The following is a 16,033-nucleotide window of genomic DNA, read 5'->3' as shown; positions in this document are numbered from 1 at the left end:
GATTTTTTTTTTACCAGTTCATTTTTATAATCATGATTTTTTTTTAAATCTACAAAAGTCAGATTTGAACATAGTCATAAATCAACTAAACGATTTTTTTTTGTAATTTGATTTTTATGCCTAAATTGATGAACTTTTTTATGCTTTGCAAAACTCCACTTTTCCATTCTGTTCACTACTCTTTGTAATAAACTTTATAAAACTAACCTCATCTACGTCGAGCAGCGCAATGTACTCGTACATGTAGAGATTCTTGTAGAGACAATCGTTGTAAGGAATGAGTTCGTTTTGCCTCTTGTGGTTGACCTTCTTTGTCAGATACATGTGCTGGAAACCAGGAATGTTGGGCAGAGTTCCTGGCAGGGTCAGTGGAGTGACCTCGACCTTGCCGACTTGTTGGTAGTAATCGAGAACTTTGCTGATGTTTGGATGTACCTTGGATTTAAAAAAATCAATCAATTTTCTTCAAGATTATAAAAGGTAAAATATTAAATACTTTTAAAATTCCAGAAAAACCTATTTGGAAATTAAATTTTGAGCAAAAATAATTTTAACTTCATTAAAAATCGCATTATTACCTATAACTTTTGAAATTACAGAATAAACTAAATTATTTTATAAAAATTATTTTTACCTGCAGTTTGTACATGAAGATCTTGTCAGCGCCCAGCAAGTGCAGCAGTTCGATCCACTCGACCAGCCTTACTGAGAGGTCTTCATGCAAAAAGTCGAGCCCCTTCACGCAGACGGCGAACCCTTTTTTCTGGCCTCCGGGTGGCGTGTTATAAAGGACCCTAAGGTTGTTGTTGGCGTTGTCGCACGGCCGCTCCACCAGCGAGACGGACACCGGAACGCGAGTTTTGTGGGTTGGGGGCAATTTGCAGGCGATCAGATAGGGCTGCAGGATGCCCTGCTTGTAGTTGCCCCACTTCTTGTACCAAATGTACTTATACTCCATCACCTGGACACAAATTTCCAGAAAAAAGTTGATAAGAGAGATTCTTAAAAAAAAAAAAATTCAAAATAAATTTATAAAAATTGATAAAATTATAAACTTTTGGTTTTCTTCAAATTAAGTTTTAAACTTTTTCTTCAATTCAGATTTAAGATTGAAGTCTTTGAACATTTCTAACCTCAATGATGGCGGGTTCCTTTTGGTCGTCGAACCAAAACTGGCAGTAAGTCTTGACTTTGGGTTCGATGCGGTCGAGCATCCCTAGAATTCTGACCGCAGGACCGATGCGGCTGAAGTGTCTGTTGTCGTAATAAGCTCCATACAACTGGAAGGTGCCGTTTGACGTCCGCAGGGTCTGCCAGTAGATGTTGTTGAACTCGAGTTCGTAAGGACTCGGGTACCTTGCGCAGGTGCCATTTTTCGAGAGGCCAACTTTGTTCTTGGCCGTTTTGCTCCAGTAGTCGAGCGGAAGGCTAGGCAAACTTCTTTGCACCTGTGGTCAAATACAATTTTTTTATTTAAAAAAAATGAAAAGAAAGAAAGACTAAAAGTACCTTCAAATTTACAGAAGTATTTGAATAATAAAATAATTAAATAATATTATTTGAAAATTTAAAATATTAATACATATTTTTGCAGAATATAACTAGCCTAGTTGGTCTAACTTTGCAAATGAAAATTGGCATTTAAATTGATTTTTATCTAATTTTTTTTTTAGTTCATTTTTTTATGTAAAAAAAGAAATATTTTTTAGACTTTACTTGCAGCTCAAAATAAATTAAATTGTCAACTAACCTCTTCGACAATGGCGTTTTCATTCTTGACCGGAGACCTGTCCACCATTGGCTCCAACTCGAGCAGGTTCTCGGTGGTCGAGGTGTCGGCGGTCACCGGTGGTGGTGGTTGCTGCAGCAGAAGGCGGCCGTTAACCGCCGCACTCTTCGGCGTCATCACCAACCCTTGTAGACTAACGTCGTTGCTGACCAGGGTGAAAAGTAGCAGGGCCATGGCCGCCCACGCGAGCAGCAAGGTCGAAACCCTGCGCAGACTGCGCGAGGCCAGATGTTGTCTCCAACGAATACCTGCAACAAAAATTAAGAACAATTTTAATTTAATCGCTCTTTAAAAACTTAATATTTATAATTGAGATAAAATTTAATAAATTGATAACAATTCTTAAAAAATTTCTAATTTTTTTCACCCCTAATACTATCACTATCAATTCCAAATATTCCTAAACCAATTTAAAATTATGAAATCAAAAAAACTATGTGAAATTATGTCATTCAGTTTAGATTTAAAAGAAATTTTCCCTTAATATTATTTGTTGTTTTTGTTTTAAATCGATACCCAGTAAAACGCCTGATGATATTTGAAGATGCAACCTGCATGACTTTCATGCAACACAGGTTGCCTATCTGAAAAAATTCCAGATAAATGAAGAAATAGCTGGATAACCAACCAAGTTCTCTGAAGAATTAATATAAATTGTTTCTGATTTTTAATTTACAAAATTCTTCGAAACCAGATAACTCGTTTAAAATTGAATTCCACACTAGCTAAATTACCAACGCAGAGAGGAAAAATTTAAAATATTTAGTATCAAAATATAAAAATATGAATATTTCAATAAGGAAGCAAGGCAGCTTCCTTATATTGTTTGCCATATTCCGCCCTCAGGGTAATTCAATCACCAGCAGCGGGCGAGGGTGCAAAATCGGATTGGCAGCGCGGACCGCCTGCTGTCGGCGAGAAATCGCGCTTCATTTCCTGTTTATTAGAGTTTCGCTAATTCATCACGCCGTTGCACGCCGCCTGCAGTTTATTTGTTCCTCTGTGGGACTGACAGACGCTCTCTGTATTTATGTATTTATTTATATTAAATTTTCACACTGCGAGATGATTTATCACTGGGAGCATCTCTCTCCATCCTGCAGTGCCAGAATTATTCAACAGCTCACTCTCGGCAAATAAAACGCACTCGAAAAACGTGCGGCCAAAAAAATGGATTAAAAATGTTTTCGGCGCGGAGCCGGGCTGATTTATTGTGGGAGGGATTGCCTTTGACAAGAGGATGAATCCGGTCTGCCGGGCGAAAAATTTAATCTCGCGCACTGAGCGTGGAACACAATCCTCGAGTTTGGTAACGAATTTTCACCAGATTTTCGGATTGCATGACTTTTTTCATCTACTAATCACGTGTTCAATAAAAATTTAACTAAAAAAATGATGTGAAATTATTTCAATCATGGAAAAATTATTCTTCTTTCATGTTTTTTAATAAAAAGATTTCTAAACGCTCTGAAAAATAAGGTTTTCTAATGGAATGCAATTTGATTGGACAGGGGTTTATTTCAATTTAAAAATAACAAAAGTGACATCGCAATGGTAACTATGGCGACTCTGGTTAAAGAAATTCCAACTGCTATATTTTCAAAGAATCAATCTATCATGTTGATTGAATTTTTTTATGAATTATGTACGCAACAAATAAATTAATGAATGTATGTTAAGGATTTCTATCACATCATTTTTTTCAGAACTGTCATTTAGATTCATATTTAATTAAATTTCTAACTATGTATATATTTGGATGTATTTGAAAAAAATAATAAATGAAATGCGCAGCTCTGACAAGTTCTCGTGGAAATTGCGAAACAAAACGAACTGTGAAGTTGACGCAGTCCAATTCCACTTGGATAATATTTCAGGACTTTTCATCATGTTGGGGCTTGAAATTTCAAAGCCGACACCAGCAGGTGGTGTAAAAAATTCAATTAGCAGAGCTCGGTGGCGCAGTAACTCGCTGTGTTTTAGTGTTTTCGCGGTGGGGAGTTTGGCACTCGCTGCCTGCGACAAAAAGCAAGAAGCAAAAGCATGCACGTGTATCAAGGTAGGCCCTTGTAGCTTTGCATTGTGCGACGGTATTTTGCTGAGAAGGGAGTAATTTTTGAGTTTAATTGCTTCCATTTCGCTGGTGACAAAAGCCAATTGAAATTTACACAAATTTGAAAACTTATTATTTTTAATTTGTTATTTTTATGGCAATTATTTCATCTAAACTTAAAAGTTGTTTACTTCTTCTACTCGTTTGTGTAGTTTTGACTGAAATTTTTATCCTGTTATTAGCAGAAATAACCGAGAATTTGATTTTCAGATGAAATAATAAAAAAAAAATATTTCTTTGCGTAATTATATTCTTGTTTAAAACCAAGCCTGTTTTAACTTTTATTGAAAAATGTATAGATATTGAAATAAGAAAATGAAAATCTACAATATTTATTGCAAATTTAGCCGAGCGCATCTGCGTTTTATTTTTGAAATCTGCGTAGCTCACATTCTACTGCCATGCACCAGATGGTTTTGGCCCGGATGAAACAGTTTTGTGGGTCATAAAATTAAACACTTGTTGGTCCAAGTTTCTTTCTTTCCTTCTTTGCCTTCCCTTTTTATTGCTATTATCATGACCGAGCAATATTTTGCAAACAAACGCGAGAGCAGCACTCGGGGCGCATGCAACCTCCATTAAAGTGATATGAGGGCGAGCACACATGCTCGCAATTCCAATTCGAACCGAGTGCTTTCGATCCCATTCAGATTTCCTGCGCATTTTATCTCTGATTCCATTTTCATGACCGTTGGGAACAAAAGTTTCAACGCAGCCAGACGATTTTTTAAACAAATAAAATTAAATTATACGAGCCAAAGTTTTCAATGCAGAGTATTTTTTATGCTTCATCTATAAATTTTTATATGAACAAAAAACTTGAAAACTTTCCTGCGAATTATTTAATTTCATTAATTTTTTAATCAACTTTTATCCAACCTTTTTTTATTATATAATCAGATATTTCACAATTTTTCAATGCCCAAAAAATTCCCAGAGGTAAACAGGTCTATTCTGAACCAAAAATTGCTGGAAATTATTCATCCCTGGAGCTAAAGCTAGCGAGCAGAGGCTCTAAAAAACCCATTTTTTTTCTCTCTCCCTGGCTGCTGCCGCGACATTAATAAACTTTTTGCGCGTGCAAGATTAATTTGCGAGCTAATGAGAGCCTCCTGCACGACTAACTACGCAGTTCACGTGGCAATAAAATGTTTATAATAAAGGATAGAATAGAAAGGCTGCAGATTATTTTTCTCGCTTTGCTCAACAGCCCTTGGCTTTTTTAATTAAAATTACTTTTGAATTGCACCTTGCTATTCATTAAAACTACGCCACTCACAGATTTAATTAAAGAAAATGATAGAATGCAACAAATCAAGTTCCATTGAAAATTGTTGCAAAAGACAAAAATAAATTATTAATATAATCGATTAAAATTGAATAAAAATATAATTATGTATTTCACTATGTAAAGTAGCGCTGTTTTGGGTTTTTATTTATTGTTAGATATGAAAATTTCAATTTTTTTCCAATGTTTTGAGAAGGACGACATTAATAATAAATTATAAATCATTATTCTTTAGTGAAGAAAAATTATTAGGAAATTTCTGAATTGATTAAAAAAGAAAACAAAAATATAAAATATAGCCATCTAGATTTAAATAGCAAAGTTCCAAACTGTCAAACTTTTTATCATTATTTAAAGCTTAAGGAGATTGAATAAATAAAATATTTTATTCTGGACAGTTACAAAACCAACGACGCGGAAAAATAGTGTTTTCATGAAGGTGTGGGCGGCACACGTGCAAAATGATTTACGCCTTGGCCCGCCGACGCTCGCCGCACAGCAAATAAAAAATTTATTTGCACTCGTCGGTGGCACTGCCGGGGCGGATTTTTATTTCGTCCGTCCGGCTCACGTCGGATTTAATTTTTTGGCCTAAATAATAAAAAAGCTCACCGGCGTGCACACAGTCTGTTGTGCTTGGCGTCGCGGCGCGGAAAAAATAAAAATGACGATGGTGTCCGTAGGGAGCACGTACACCCCGTCATGTACCGCGGGTCGGCAGTTTTATTGAGGGATGGCAGGGCGACGACGGCACTGCAGACCTCGCGGGACCAAATGGAATAAAAATGCCGTCGGTGTTTTGCTGCTCGCCCACGCACCTCGAATTAAATTCGTTTCGCCTGCAGACACTGCTGCTTTTAGTTTTCGTCAAAAGTAAAAAGTGTGCAATTTTTTGCACCAAAATTACATATGTTTATTCTTTTCATTAAGAACAATGAAACGAGTATTTCCCATAATAAAATTTGGAAAAATTGAATTATAATTATTTCCATCTTACAATTAGTAATACTGGAAAGTTTATATTTTACTTTTTTCACCGACAGTTTTAAGATTTGTTTATTGCTTCATAGGAAAATTATTTATTATATATTATTTAAATGAAACGATTGACGCATTGAGGAAAAATTGAAATTCATTTTAAACACCATCTCGACCGTGAAATTCTTGCACAAAATAAATAGTTTTCTTTCTAGCTTTAGTGAAAATGATGGAATAAAAAAAATTTTATGATGATTCTAACGCAGAAATCATATTTTCGGAGTAAAATCTTGCTCGTATTTGCCTTTCGGAAGAGGCAGGAAGCAAACAAAAGTGACAAATTGATGCGTTGTAGCAGGTCAACATGATTCAATTAGCAAAGGTCAAACAGTGACGAAAAGCCTTGTCGGTTGAGAAGAGTCAATTACTTCGCCGCCAATTCCCCAGGCCCGTCCCTGCGAACCAACGTGCGAAATCAAATGGGGCCGAGAAATTCCCAGTCGCACATTTCATACCCAATTTGCGTCAAATCACAACTCCTAGACGTCAAAACTTCCGCCTCCCTCGCGAAGAAACTTTCGGCACTTGACATTGATTAAATTTTTGCCTCATTGTGACTTTGACTCTGCTCTTGTCAGTAAAATGATTTATTATCTAGGGTTTTTTTTTAATTTTCCAATGGGAGGTAAGTTAATTAAAGCGTGCACAATGTTTTAATTTTCAGCATTAATAAAATAAATTATCCACGGAGGCCCGAAAATATGTGTATGCACTGGTCGCACTGGGATTTCAATTATTCACGTCACTGCCGCCATTGCGTGTTTACTCAACGAGCTTTGACAATGATTACTCGACCGTGAAGCGTTTGCCGAAAATAAAGAGGAGTGCGTAAAATTCATAATTGTGGTCGAAATTTTGCAAGCGGAAAGTCCTCAACCGCTTTCCAAAAAGGTCATCTCAAATTGAATAATTGAATTTGAGGTTAATTATCAAAATATTCATCGTCCGTGACTTTCCTGTCCGGGGTAATTACAATTTGATTCGTTTTCGACGAGATGTTCGCTTCCAATAAGTTTGTTCAGCAGAAGAGAATTATTTACAAAGGCTCATTAGCATAATGGAGAGCTAGCAAGAGGATATCTTAGAAAAAAAATTGGTGCCTTCGGCAGACAGACGATCGAAAAGGTCAGAAAGGTCAGATCCAAAGATAGCTAGCCGGGGAGAATTCAGGGAAATTTATCAGAAGATTATCCTTTAGATAATTGATAAAGGAACTTTACTTATGAATATTAAAAAACTTTGATTTAAACATGATTTATTTTCAGTTTAAAATAAATGATAAAAAAATTGACAAAAATTAAACAATATCAATTCAATTAAGACAAATAAACGAAATCTTGAAAAATATTTTTAATACACATAATTAAATATTATCAATTGTTCAAAATGATAAAATAAGTAATAATTAATACTCTCTAGATAGATTTGATTTTAATATTTAAAAACTTAATTTATTATTTTACTAAAAGTGTTATGAATAAAACTTCTTCAACACTGTGGTTAATTCTTGCAATACCTACTATTTATTTCTTTTGTTTGTAATTTTGCTTATTGCTAGAAGGCAAAATTTCCCTCTGCCGTATAATTTGCAAAAAAGGTGTTAATTGACGATCGTCTAGAAAGCGTCTGTTTGTCCGTCTCTCTTTCAAAACTCACAGTCGTAAAGCAGGGCCGCATGCAATAAAATACAAGCGGCTGTCCTATAATATTTTTATGTCAAACTTTTCAATCGTTTCTGTTTTTTTTTTTTTTTATTATTTGGCGAGAGTTGGTTGGCGGCAGATGATAAGTGTGGCAACAGATCCTCTATCAACCATTCGCCTGTGCGTGCAATGAAACCGAAAACGCACGCAGACGTCCTTCACATTAATGTGCCACTTATTCATTGCTATAATTACGGACGCCGACGGAATACAGGATGAGCCAAATGGGAGGTGAAATTAATCAAGTGAGGATCGCGTGACGCAAGACTTGGGGAAAACTAACACTTTGTGTTGATGTGATTTCGAAAAGGTTCATCACAGTAATTACGTTTTCTAAAGTTCTAAGGACCGATGGAAAAGTCTATAATTAATTGATATGGCTTATTCTTATAAAAAATAAAATAAATAACTTGAGAAAAATTCTAAAGCGGCTAAATTTTTATTTTAAAGTCGTCAATTTAAGATTTTTTTTTAAGCAAAAAGTCTAAAAATTTTTATAGTTGGTGATTTACTGATATGTTAAGAATAAGGATTATATTTTTAATTTATTTCAAATAACATCACGGCAGCTTAAATGTTCAAAGAAAAAAGACAAATTGCTCAAAATATTGAATTTAAAGTAACTAGAATTGCATGAAGTCTCTAAATAAAATATTTAGCTATGGAAAATTTTAAAAATCTAAAAACTATAAGCTTGACAACTGTTTAAAAAGTGATTTTCTTGTTAAAAATCGAATATTAAAAGAAAATTATATAATATTATTTTCAACTGTTATAGAAATTGAGATTTTTAAATAAATATTAAATATGATCAAATTCCAAATTTCATTTATTTTATTCTTACATCCTTTAGAAAAATATGACATTTGCCTTGATTGGATTGAAAACAAAATTTTCTTATCCAGATTATTGATTTCTGTGGTCTGTTTTATGCTTCATTTGATTCAAAGCGTCTGCAATTCTGTGGGAAAATGTGGGTGTTGCAAAGTGCAGCACTGGAAGAAAATCCGCAAACTTTCTCCCAGGAAGCAGAATCGATCTAATCAAGACGGAGACGAAGTTCGATTGTGCTTTTTGTTTTGTTTTGCGCCAAACAATCCCTCGTGGCGCAAGTTCGCCATCAGCAGACTTTTCTTGCTTTTGTTTTCTTTCATTTTCGCAGCGCACCATGTTTATTTCATGGGAAAACGAGCCGGCATTGGAAAATTCCAGTTTGCCGCGGGTCATTTTAATTTGTCCTTTGTCAAAATGACAAGCCTTGCTTTTTACCCGTCGCCCTCAGCACGAGAGATGCGTCAGTTTTTTTTTTTGCCAGGATATTGCCAATTTTACAACTTTCTGCCATGATAATATTGGCCCGTCGAGTGGAATTATTAACCGCGGTGCATTGTTTAGGATAAATTACCGTTGTAACGCGACATGACAACTTAATGCAGGCCAGACGAAGAGCTGGCGGGATATATTATGTGACACGGTCGTCGCAGCAAGAGAGAAGCAAAAAAGAAATAAATTTGTTTAACTGACAAGTTGTCACGACTAATTATCAAGGATGAGAGCATTTTGTGTGTCAAAAGTGCTCACGCAAAAATGAAAATATTTTTGCATATTGGAAAAAATATTTGAAATATTTTTTTAATACTTGCCGTTTTGTCCAAAAATAATGTCCCAACAATTAGATTTTTTCCAAATTCAAAATGGACAACAATTAGAAATGGATAAAAGTAAATAAAGTTATCAAAATTTAAAAGTAAAACAAATACGATGGGAAAAATTCAAGGAATTGACGCGATATGGAAATTTATACCGGACAGTTAAATTTTTTACTTTGAAAAAACCAGTTTTGGTCTTGGTCTGCGGCCTATTCATATCAGACAAATATTATGTTTCATAAAATTGGACCATAGAAAAGATGTTTTTTTTTCGCTGATAAAAATAACAGGAAAAATATGGACTCTTTTTATTTCATCGTGAACGTCTCGTTGAGAGGTATAAAAAAAGTAATGTTTCTTATACTTTCTTACTGTTATGTCAGAGAACAAGCATAAAATGTTCATTCATTCATAACCGCTACACAAAAAGACTATTCATCTATATGAAGTCAATTATTTTATATGTTGGAAATAAACAGAAGTCACCGCATGAATATCAGAGACATTGCATGGTTGAGTTGTCGTAGAATTTAAAAAATTACAAATCAAATTTTAAAAATTATTCTTTTTTAAAAGATCACAGCGTTTTATTTCATCAATGTTCATCAAAGTTTACTTAACAATGGACATTATTTAATAATTGCACAGAATAAACTCTCAAGGGGATAAAAAAGTCAATTAACTATTTTTTTAATTAAAATCTACTAAAATATTTAAAAAATTTAATTACAGCTTGACGTTTACTTCTTCTTATTAAGTTTAAAATCTACCGCCCGGAGGCTTTAAACCTGATGTGTCGAGTTCGCCGTCGATTCGTGAACCCTTCCATTTTACGTATTATGACATTATAAATCGCAAACTTAATGGCACGGGGCAAAATCAGAATCGCCCCCGAAGGGGTTGCCTGGCTCGTTTTTTTTTACTCTTGGCAGCAGATGCCGCACGGCTGCTAATGCGATTCCCTGGTTTATTAAAAAAACGGGTGCGCATTTTGGAGGCTTTTTATTGCCGCCGCCGCTGCCGCCGACTCGAAGCGCTCGCCAATAATAAATTAAGCGCACGGCTCTTTATTAAAGAATTTATATCTACGAGTCTGACAAAATTTGGCTTCCGCTCAGGGGTATTAATTATTGAATCGCGGTTCGGCAATTTTTCAGCCGGCAAATGAACCCAGCCATATTGGTCAGTTATCGTTCTCCATTATCACGGCCGCGAATTTTGCGAGTGTCGATTTTTGGCTGCTGCGAGAGAACATTAGTGGAGCAGTAAATTAAGCGCGGACGGCGCGGTATTTTAATTTCAGCCGTAGTTGCTTTAATTGCTCTAATTAAAATTGATGGTGCAAAATATTGGAAAATTTATGATAATGTTTTGCCACTTTTGCCATTTTAATTGATATTCATTACTTTGGGGAAAGTGAATGCACAGTCGTTACTATAATTAATTTGATGAATTTGCGTATTTTTTTTATGAAGAATTTTTACGTGAATTGCAGTTCAATACTTGAGGAGAATTCTCAAATTAACTGAGCGAGAAAAACAAAGCTATAAAACGTTTTTAAATGAAAAAATTTAATAAGAAGTCTCATTTATCTTAAAACATTTAAGTAATTTCTGTGAAGCAAATTCATCAAAAAAATCCTGCACAGTTTTAGAATCCTATATCAAATTTCTCTGTCATTTTGAAAAAATTAAAAATTTTAAATCCATCTGCTGAATGAGTTTGATTTTTGTTTAGTTAAAATTTAACTTTGATTAAAATTTTTTGACAGTAAAAGAATTAGCGATTTAAAATATTCCATTAAAAAAAAAAATACTTTTTGTCCCTAAGAACCTCTTGTTTTTTCTCTCTCCAAATTCACAATTCATTTAAATACATATACATTTGGGTGTTTTCACACAAATCGATTGCGGGCTTGCCTTCCTTGTCAGAAGCGGAAAATTTATTACAGCTGTGCTTTCCCAAATATGTAATACACAAAATAAGATCCATAATAACACACGGCTTAGTTCGGTGCTTAGCACATACAAGTCTCTGTGCAGCGCTTCTCACATTAATTCTGCGCCTCCTCCAACTGCCAACTTGGAAAACTCCCTCTTTTGTCTAATTTCCCGACCTGCAGCTTTTCCCTCTCTCTCGGAAGGGAGTTTGAGCGACTTCATTATTGCAGCTGGGACCTCCGACGACTTGATTTTATTATAGATCCGAGCCTAGTTCCGGAACTAATCGCCATTTACGCCGGCTGCTGCCGTCAGATTGGTCTTTTGGGGTTTGAATTTTCTTAATTTTCCGCAATATCTTCTTCGCCACTGCAATTATTAATCTCGGCAAAAGTTTCGCAGCCTCGGGACTGATTTCAAAAGTTGGCCAGAGCTAATTTATTTTTATTTCAGCAAAACCTCAGGCAAAAAATCCGTGCCTAGGAATCTTATCCTGTCTGAGGTTGAAAGAGAAATTACTATTTTGCAATTAAAACTTTTTGGAGAGCCGGAAAAAAAGGCTTTTCGTTTTCAATTTCCATTGTTTGCGCGCGACGAGCGCGCAACTTTTGAGTTTTAATTATTTGCCGAAGTCTCCAGTGTTTTCCTCCAGAGTTCTTCAGGCGTATGCTCCGAACGACTTTCGCGTCATTTATTTTTGCAATTAAAATGAAAGAGTCTCCCGAGCAGAAAGAATTTTTGTTTGGACAGGAGCTCAATTTCGCCATCGCAAACTCTTTCTGACAAGACGTTTCACGACAGTGTAATTATGCGAATAAATTTGTCCTGGGTTGCGTGAAATGAGAAGAGACTTTTTATTTAAAAGTTAAGAGTTCTCTATTTATTTTCTAGATTTGAATTGAGGCAATAAAGTTTCAGTAAACTACGGTAATGTACGTGTTAAAATTGCTGTTTCCTCATCCAAGCGTTTCAAGTTTATTGACTTTGATAAATAGGATCTGTTGAAAAAAGGGCAAAATCTTAACATCCACTTTTCCGTTAACAATTAATTTCCTCCGGCTGTTTTTTCAGTTTATGATATTTTCTTGTTATTATTTTAAGCATTATAAATTATTTTGGTTAATTATTTACATTGGTATTTTTGCTTCAAGGAAAATTTGAGCACCTTGAACTGCTGTGTTTTGGATCAGCAGGAATGGATACAAGCAACACGGCGTTGTGGCTTCGCTTTCCTTGCGCAACCCAAGCGGCTCGTTGGTTTGCAGCGGCTATTTGATATAAAACGCCGACAACGGTGCTTCCAGGTCACTCATCGCAACATGCTTAGTCTTACATAAGTTTTCGAAACAAACACAACTCAGCTTGTTGTTGTTATTAAAGTTTGTTTTTCTTTTTCAGGTTCTTTGAACTGAAATTTTTGTAGCTGGAAAGCCCTATGTGGTTATGAGGATTCTGCTTATTTGTAAAAATAAAAAAAATAAAAAAGTGTGATACAATTTAATAAATTTTTTTGGGCTGACTTTGCTCCAATTTAAATTTTTTTGCTCGCTTAATTTACTTCAATACTCTCACGGATAATCTGTAAAATAACTGAAATCTAATTAAATAATAGAATTAACAAATATGTAGTGCCAAGTATACTTGATTGATTTAAAAAGTTTTTTTAATGAAAAATTATAAAATTAATAGCATTGTAATAATTACAAAAATATCAATAACAATAACTATATGGATTGTGTCAATTTCTTGTATTCCATGATATAATTTTAGAGTCTTATTCTGGTTTACTTTTCTTGAGACAATAAGAAAGACATTTTCTCGGCAAGGTACGGACCCAGGGCGATGTTTCTAGACTTTTTTTTGGCTCGTGTCTCGAGTGCCAATTTCCAAAGCAGCTGATAACTCTTCTCCCAAAGGCAAAATGTTCGCGACACAATAACGACGTTCGCGAGTGGAATTTCAAAGCTGCAATCAGCACGGGAGTATAACTTTGCGAGTGGAACAGAAAGAAAGAAAGTTGTGTTGTTAAGCCGAAAAGCAGGGACGGTGGAACGACGCAGGACGTTAAGAGGATTCCATTTACGCGCCAAACTCGCTGATAGAAACTCTCGCTTCTCAATCGAGGAAGCCAAATTGAATCCCATTTTGTTGAAAAACCTCGATTAAAAATGCTTATGTTGGTTTTTCAATTCACATCAAAGGCATTTGAAAAATCCACTCGGCTTTTCATAAATAAAACGAAAATCCGTGAAAGGGAAAAGCTTCACGCTTCAATTTAAATAAAAATGCGCAGCTGCGATGGTTTTCACTAAGGGATCAGAGTTTATTATTAAATTTTGCGCGAGAAGGAAGATCAAAGAAAATAATAACCGTCGCAATAAAGCGCCTAATAATTTCGCTCGCTTTTCTCATTTTCCGCTTGCACAGCACAACGATGATGGGAAAGCCAACTCAAGAATAGCAACTCGGGAACAACTTCAATTCTCTTCAAAGGAAAGGAAACATTGATGACGAGTAAAAAATAATAGCACAACGATGATACTTTCCCACAGTAATTATTTATGTGAAAATATACAACATCAAACTAAAATAAAATAAAGTTTTTGCTATGAATTTTAAATAGTTTTCTTCTATAGTTCATTGTTGTTGTCATAAGATGAAATATATTTTTCCCTAATAAAATAAACCGGTGCAAAGTTCGTTTTGATTTTTTATTAAATCTGCTCTGAAATTAATCTTTGCATTGCTTTGATTACATTGATTTAAAAAGTTAACCCTAAACTTTTTTACAAAGTTTCTTTTTTATTCATTTTAATTTAGTTGTAATAATGTAATATCCTTTTTTTGCAGATTTAATATTATCTTCATATTGACAATAGTTAGTTAAATCTCTAGCAGCAATTAAAAAAGAAAAACCAGCAAAAAATATCAAATGATCCCTGTTGATTTCATTGAATTGAGATTTTACAACTCTGCTAATTAACTCGTCAGGTTGCAAGCACAGAAACCCTGGTGTTGCTTTTGATTTCCAGACGAATGGAGGCTTTAAAGGCTGACTCTCGAGATTGCTTTTGAGGCGCAGAAAGAGTGCAATGTCATGTGCTGGCGTGTAATTGAGCGCATGACGCGATTGAGTAATGCCTTTGCGTCTTCCAATCCCCGGCAGGCTGAATCGAACGCATCCTTTTCCATCAGAGAGGACGGAAAAGAATGAAAAAAGAAACGTTCGGTGAAAGCAGTTGAGGCACATAATGGCACTGATTGCGAACGAACACAATGGAAATAAATGATTCGGTAAATAATATGGAAAGTGAATTATTCATAAGCAGAGCGAAATGCGACTCCTGTGTCGGATTTTGCAATTCAATTCGGAATTTGCATAAATCATGCGTGTTTTGATTCAAATCAGAAATATCAACTAAATCCGTCTTATTGAAATTGGCTGACGTGTTTCGTCACTTCCTCCATGATAGAAATGCAAATGTGTAATGGTGAGAGTGAGTCGTCGCTGTTACAAGTTGTTGTCCAGAGATTAGAGCGCCGTGTTTGCCGAAAACTGCAAAATTTTCCACCCAACGGAGACTCAAAAGCAAATCCGGCAAAGAATCTGGAAAACTTTTTTCTGAATTTTTTGGCATGGAGGAAAGCTGTATATTTTATGGGTAATTGCCTGCTGGGGTAATTCAATTCTTAAGAAGTAAATGGAAGTAAACAACTTAGGGGCAGTGAAACAATTTATTCAAGTTGTAGAAATTATTTAGAAAGAAACTGAGCAATGCAATAAACTAATTCAAATTTCTGATTTCTTCAAAATTTAGCAAATTCTTTTTTTAAGTAAATTTTTGTGCTCAAAATTAAATTAAATTTACAGTAGCATATTATATATTTTTTGAATGTAATTACAAAATTGTCTTTTTCATTGAATTATCTAAATATTTCTGTATTATTTGAAATGTTTTCTCCGAATCAATAAAAGAGTAATGAAATTTTATGCGTTCTTCCTCTTCTCCTTGGCGTCTTTTTCCAATGAAAATGAGTCAAGGCAGCCAAGCGTGAAATTTATAAGATGACATGCAAAGCGTTTAGAACTGCATCTTTGCGCAAGGAGAATCACATTAAAAGTAATGCGAGCTGCGCCATGTGTTTTTGAAGCGGCCAGTAAAAGATGGAAATTATGTATTTGGCGGCAAAGGGAATCGCACTCGCGTAAAAGAGAGCAAAAATAATGTGTTCTCGCTCCAACGGGGACACTGAAGCGAACGAACCCATTCATCACGAGAGAATGCAAACCGACGTGCCCTGATGAAGTGTGAGAGTTGCAAAACGCGCATCGATTTTTCCGCGGCGAGAAAAGCGAGAGAATCATGATTTTGATAAATATTCACGTGCGGTGACGACCTGAATTGAAACGAGCAAAAACAAACTGTAACACAAAAGGGAAATAATGTTTTGTTGAAACAAGAGTTTTATATATTTTGAATTATTTAAAATGATGAATCGTAAAATATTGAAA

General features: G+C 35.0%; 1 protein-coding gene across 2 annotated transcripts in view; it reads right to left on the bottom strand.

Moving 5' to 3' along the window:
• The window catches only part of LOC132192771 (uncharacterized), a 57,950-nt gene that overhangs the window by 2,841 nt on the left and 39,076 nt on the right, over positions 1-16,033 (bottom strand). For both annotated transcript variants that reach the window (XM_059612878.1, XM_059612877.1), the window contains exons 2-5: positions 1,751-2,037; positions 1,134-1,448; positions 635-961; positions 208-435 (exon numbers count right to left, since the gene is read on the bottom strand). In XM_059612878.1, the coding sequence (XP_059468861.1) occupies positions 208-435; positions 635-961; positions 1,134-1,448; positions 1,751-2,037 (1,157 nt within the window). The remainder of the gene's footprint in view (positions 1-207; positions 436-634; positions 962-1,133; positions 1,449-1,750; positions 2,038-16,033) is intronic.

The sequence above is a fragment of the Neocloeon triangulifer genome, unplaced genomic scaffold (assembly GCF_031216515.1).
Source record: "Neocloeon triangulifer isolate White Clay Creek 2 clone unplaced genomic scaffold, ASM3121651v1 ptg000003l, whole genome shotgun sequence".
Lineage (NCBI taxonomy): Eukaryota > Metazoa > Arthropoda > Insecta > Ephemeroptera > Baetidae > Neocloeon > Neocloeon triangulifer.
This window is presented reverse-complemented; position numbering and strand designations above follow the sequence as displayed.